This window comes from Pteropus alecto, unplaced genomic scaffold (assembly GCF_000325575.1).
Source record: "Pteropus alecto unplaced genomic scaffold, ASM32557v1 scaffold177, whole genome shotgun sequence".
NCBI lineage: Eukaryota > Metazoa > Chordata > Mammalia > Chiroptera > Pteropodidae > Pteropus > Pteropus alecto.
The window spans coordinates 10,519,029-10,524,995 of NW_006442207.1; the positions used below are offsets into that span (position 1 = coordinate 10,519,029).

Here is a 5,967-nt window from a genome sequence, read left to right on the forward strand (position 1 = left end):
GAAAGGGTAGGTGTTCTGTGCCCATCTAGACTTATTTCAGTTATTCAGCACCAGAAAAGCCCAAATGCAATTGTCATTGTCCTGTTTTTTCCCTGTTTGTAGACCCATGCCTGAGCCCTTACCTTTGTCCATGAACCTGGAATGGCTTATGAAAATATCTAAACTGAACTTCAAATTTTGACTGTGATGCAGAGAAAGAATTTATCCAGCTGGGATCAGAGTAATACGTACCCATTCCCAGAACAACATTCAAAAACGTGAGACAACTATTTAATGCTGACTACTGGCTAGACACTGAGGGTGCAACAATGAAGACGATCAAAAACTCCTCCACTCACAGCAATTCCGTTCTACTTGGGAAACACAGGTGATAACGAAGTGATCAAAATACACGATCATTCCATATGGTGATTAACGCTAAGAAGACAATACAATAGACTGATGTTCTAGAGAGCGTCAGGGTATAGGTGCAATTAGGTGGTCTCAGAAGGCATTTCTGAGGAGCTGATATTTTTAAATGAGACATGAGTGATCCAAAGGTGCCAGCCATGCTGAGATTTGGAAGAAATCATAGCACATGCTGAATCCTCTGCTAGGAATGAACCTGGATTAATTAAGGTACAGAAGATGGTAATGTGGCTGCAAAATGGTGACAAGGGAAGAATAGTAAGAAATTAAGGCACAATAGTAGCAGCAGGCCAAATCATCTACAATGAAACAAGCCAAGAAAGAAGATTGGCTTATATTTTAAGGGAGAGAGGAGGCCATTGGAGTGTTTTAAACATAGGAGTGATAAGTTCTGATTCTAGTTTTTAAAATATAATTTTGGTTGCTGTGAGGGGGATAGATTTTAGGGTGACAAGGTTGGAAGTAGAGAGAGTCAGTAAATTGTTGGAGGAATCCAGATGGCAGTGACATGGGTAGAGGGGCTTTGAGTTAGAATGTCTTTTGAAGGTAGAGATCTGCAAGAATTTGAAGATGGCTTAGTCTTGAGGGTGAAGGAAAGGAAAAAATCAAGTTCTCCTGGGATTTCAACTTAAGTAACTGAATGAATGTCTGTGGTTTACTGAGGCTGGGAAAACTGAGTTGGGGTGGGGATTTAAGAAGAGTCAAAAAACTGCTTCCATTATTGGTGATTCAAGAAGCTGCTTTGGCCACATTAAGTTTGAAATCCTTATTAGTAATTCAAGGGGAGATGGATGCTAAGTAGATAGATGAAAGCAAATGTCTCCATGAGAGAGGAGAGGGAGATCAAGCCTGGAGATAAATATTTGGAAATTTGTGAATCATTGGCTAATAGGTAAGATTTCACTTTGTTCTTTGAGATTGTCATTGGAAAGAGGAAAAAAAGAAAAAAGAAATGATGATGAGAATTCAAATGGAAAAGTACACGATGTGAATAAACTTGTCTGGAGGTTTTTGTCTAAGGCAGTAGCTCTCTGAATTCTGTCAGTGTCCAGCCCGACCTCTCTGGTACTTTCCAATAGAGCTGTTAACTGAGATAAGAAGTCTCCTTGGACATGCTGCTTTGGCTGAATAAAGATCTTCCCTGTGAAGATGCCTCTTCCTGTCCATCCTACAGGGTTGCAGACTTCACATCTGGCCTAGGAACTGGGGCAGTAGGGCCCACAGGCCAGTAGCTCCTCCCCTAACTCCATCTTCAACCTCATCCCCTAAACAGGTAAATGTCTAGCCGAAATTGACAATGAGGTGCCAAGGGACTTACCACTCAAAATCCCAGTCGGCACAGACACAGGGTTCTGAGACCACTGTCTCTGAGGAGTCTCGGCCCAGGGCACACTGAGCTCCTGGCTTGCGTTTCTTGAATATTTTCCTTTCTCCCATGACGCAAGGCTCCCCCTTAAAAAGAAATTCCATAGTGAGAGAGGTAGAAAAACATCCCCATCTCCATAGGGAATGCAAGGATTCCAATCATCTTCACTCCACCAGGCAATTGCCCAAACGGCTTCAGCAGAAATTCTAATGGAAACGATTCCACATCTGGCATATTTTTCAAAGCATCTTCAGAGTAAAACTGAAGTTGACCCCAAAGTTCCCTCTCAATGATAGATGACCATGACCAAGTCTTTATTTCTAGAAAAGGGCAAAAAGTTGGTACAAATTACAAGGACCCGGTGGTTCTGAAGAACACAGAAGCCTGTCTATATTGAGTATCAATAAATATCTGCCATTGCTAAAGGCCCTAACCCCCAGCCCTCACCCTTTCTCAGTGGTCCTGTTCCCAATGTTTTCAGGGCCCCCACTTCAGGCTGGCCTGAGAAATGCTCTCTCCTCTCCATGGGAAAGTAAAATGATAGAACCACTGGAGGGTCCTAACTGTCTGGGCTTATTTCTCCAGGGATAGAGCTAAACCCCCAGGTTATCACTGTCACCTCTTCCCCCCACTTCTCAGGGACTTCAATGAGATCAGGATACCAGGGTGCAAAATGATTCCAAATGCCATCTACTCCTACTGGATCTAGGTGTGTGGGATTCAATCCTCCCCCCAAATCCACCGTTACCCTCAGATGGCCCAAGACCTTCCTCCTCCAAATAGGAAGGCCCAGATATGATGAACAGGGTTTGCGGTAGCTCCTCCTCCTAGAAGTTAGCAGCCCCCCATCGTGTAGTGTACCTGATTGAGCAGGTGCCAGGTCTGATAGTCTTCCTTGGTGCAGTGCCGGCTGAAGATAGATTTGTAATCCACCTTCACCAACTGCCATTCAGAGCGGAGGCTGAAGTGGCCAAAAACTCTGTGTTTAGGGGAGGGATGGAAAAGACAAGCAAAGAAAGCCTCATGGTCAGTCACTAGTGCACAAAGACTGGGAGGATGGAGGACTGAATTAGAGCCTGGACTTTACCGGTTCTTCCAAAGTAAGTTCTTTGAAGGCCATTGAGGACAAAGTCCACTGTCTACATAACCCAGACTGTTGGCATGGCATTCATAGTGGGTTTAAAACAATTTTTTATTACAAAAAGTAATATATGTGCTTTAGAGGAAGCATTTAAAATATAGGAAGGTATGGAGAAAGAAAAAAATTCACCCAATATTCCCAATTCCTCCACCCGGATATAGCTGTTGTTCATATTTGATATAGGGCCTTGTTTCCCTTTAATTATATACACTAGTATTTTATTTACTGATGTCCACTGACAGGGACTCGATTTCCTCATCTGCAAAGTAGATTGCATATGTGTATGTGGTGGGAGGCTAGCTAATCTAAAGCATGACCCTGCCAATTCCAAAATTCTGACTAAATCTAAATGTGTTTTAGTTGAAATTCTCATTGCTTAAGTCACATGAATACAATCCTCCTTTCCTCTTTCCTGAAAAATCACAGGTGTCTCATCAAAGAAATTAGTATTTATGTATAGTAAAAAAGTATGCCATCTGCATGACTTAGATAATCAATACTGACCTTTTCAAAGCCCAACAGTTGATAGCCCTATAAATATGAGTAATCAATCATTTCTAGAAAAATAGATTGATCATCCATACTGCACTTGGGAGGCATGTCTTGTGATTACAATGCAAGACATCTATCACAGTGGACGTAAAGGGGAAACCGATCACACTGAGAACGTAAATCAACTGAAGTCTTTCAAGGAATTGGATGGCTTCCATTTCATTAAGACTTAATCACGTTCCTAGACCTGGATTCTCCTCTCTATAGGTTCAGATACTCTGTGGTGACATCAAGAGACTAACTCTCTTCAAGAGACATTTCCTTCTGCCATCTGAAAGATGGGGATGATTTGGCAGGGGGTGGGAGCTGACTACAATTGTAAAATGGGGAAAGAAATAGAATTGTTGTGTAGCCCATACAATTCAAAATCCACCTCAGGAAATGACTCTTCATGTTCTATTGGTTAAACATTAAATAAAACTTTTTAGAGCTTTATCTAAAAGAAGTTTAAACAGACTATGAAGGAAAGATCGAATCACCGGCTAATGCGTAAGAAGCCTTGGGGCTGAATATCCTGGATTGTGTGGAGTAGAGTGAATGTAAGTGTCTCCCCTGGTTCTCTCTGTTCTCTTTCATTCTTGCTAGATCCAGTGGTCTGCAAATCCAATATATTCATGAAAGGTCCCCACTAAGGTATTTCTATATTTTAGTTTGGGTTCATTTCATTGAGATGTCATAAGTAAGTCCATTTAAATCTTTAATGAAACTGTTATCTCTAACTTAAAAAAAATGTATAATTGTTTGAAGAGAACAGAGTTACGTTGAAAGATCATTAAGAAAAAAAATGGGAGGAGACCCTGATGAATGTCTTCTTCTCTTTGTATTCAGCCTATCCAAATCCTACCACATCCAAATGTCACCTCCTCTGGTAAGTCTTCCTTGATTGGAGTACTTTGAGCAGCAGGACATTAGTGATGCTAAACCAAACACTTCTGCCTACTCCAAATAGTTTACAGTTATTTCATGGATCATTAAATACATTATGTCAGATTAATCCCATCCCTTCTATGAAAGGATTACTAGGCAGACAGAAGAGAGAAATATGAGGCACATAATTTACCAATCAGCAAGGATTCTGACATGTTCTGCCACAGCAGTCTTGAAGAAAAAAATGAAAAAATATGAGCCAGGCACTAGTAAAATTGTGTGGCTGAACAGTACCTAATTAAGGCATTAAAATCAACCAGGAAGGAGGGTGTGAGTAGTCAGCTGCAAGGTTCTGCTGTCTGCTCTTTCTTGTTCATCATTTTTATTAATGACTTGAAGACGTGAAAATAATGGTCATCATTGGAAATCACATTTTCTGATGACACAAAGCTGGAAGAAACAGTCAATATACTTGACGGCAGAATCAGGAACCAAAAAGTTTTTGACAGAATGAGAGACAGGCTGAATTTAATAAGATGTGACAAAACAGGAACTAAATAAGTATTAGGTAAAAGAAATGAGACTTGGTGAAGCTCAGGTTAAATAATAATAATAATAATAATAATAATAATAACAACAACAACAATAATAATAAATAATAGCAGCTGAAGAGTTTACATATACACTGTGATTAATATAAGTATACACTTCAGAGAGACCAAAAATATTTAAGGTTATCTTAGAATGCATTAATTAGTACAGAATTTGGTATATTATCTAAAACAAAGAAGCAATATTTTGGTCTACTTTACATTAACTAAATCACAAAAAAAATTGCAGTTGTTTTTGGATGTCACCATTCGAGAATGATATAGATTAAATATTTCAATATACAGTACATGTATAGGCTTTGGTGGTGGCAATGGACTTTGAATCTCCTGAAATTTTAAATTAAAATATGTATTTATTGGCATGTGTATTTATCTATGGAAAAATTACATATATTTTATCAGATTTTCAAAGGGGTTCACAGTTCCCAAAGTTTAAGGGTCACAGAAAAGAGAGTGATTAAGATGGTATACTGGAATAATAGTGGCTCATCAAAGAGATATCTCCTGTAACCAAGGAATGAAACCTTATTTAGAAAAAGTCTTTGATTTGTAAGTAAGTTAAGGATCTCCAGACAAAATCATCCTAGATTATCAGGGTGAGCCCTAAATCCAATGACAATATCTTTATAAGCGATATAAAGAAGAGAAACATGCAGAGGTTAGAAGGCCATGCAAACACAGAGGCAATGAAGAGAGGAGAAGGCCATGTGAAGACAGAAGTAAAGATTGGATTTATGAGGCCACAAGCCAAGAAATACCTGGAGCCACCAGAAGATGGAATAAATATAGAATAAATTCTCCTCTAGTGCATGAGATTTTGATCTACTGACATTTTGATCTTGGACTCTGACCTCCAGAACTGTGCAAGAATATATTTCTGTTCTTTTAGCCACCCAACTGTTGATAATTTATTACAGCAGTCACGGGAAATTAATAAAGATGGTGATATGAGTTGGAATTACTTTTCATCCATTTATCCAAGAAGCAATATAAAAACTATGGCTGGTTAACCTGGAGATAAT

At 39.3% G+C, this 5,967-nt stretch overlaps 1 protein-coding gene across 1 annotated transcript in view; it reads right to left on the reverse strand.

The window, feature by feature from the left end:
• SORCS3 (sortilin related VPS10 domain containing receptor 3) overlaps window positions 1–5,967 on the reverse strand; it is a 523,893-nt gene that overhangs the window by 45,719 nt on the left and 472,207 nt on the right. Inside the window, exons 15-16 of the mRNA XM_006920878.1 lie at window positions 2,636–2,753; window positions 1,727–1,860 (exon numbers count right to left, since the gene is read on the reverse strand). Coding sequence (XP_006920940.1) covers window positions 1,727–1,860; window positions 2,636–2,753 — 252 coding nt within the window. The remainder of the gene's footprint in view (window positions 1–1,726; window positions 1,861–2,635; window positions 2,754–5,967) is intronic.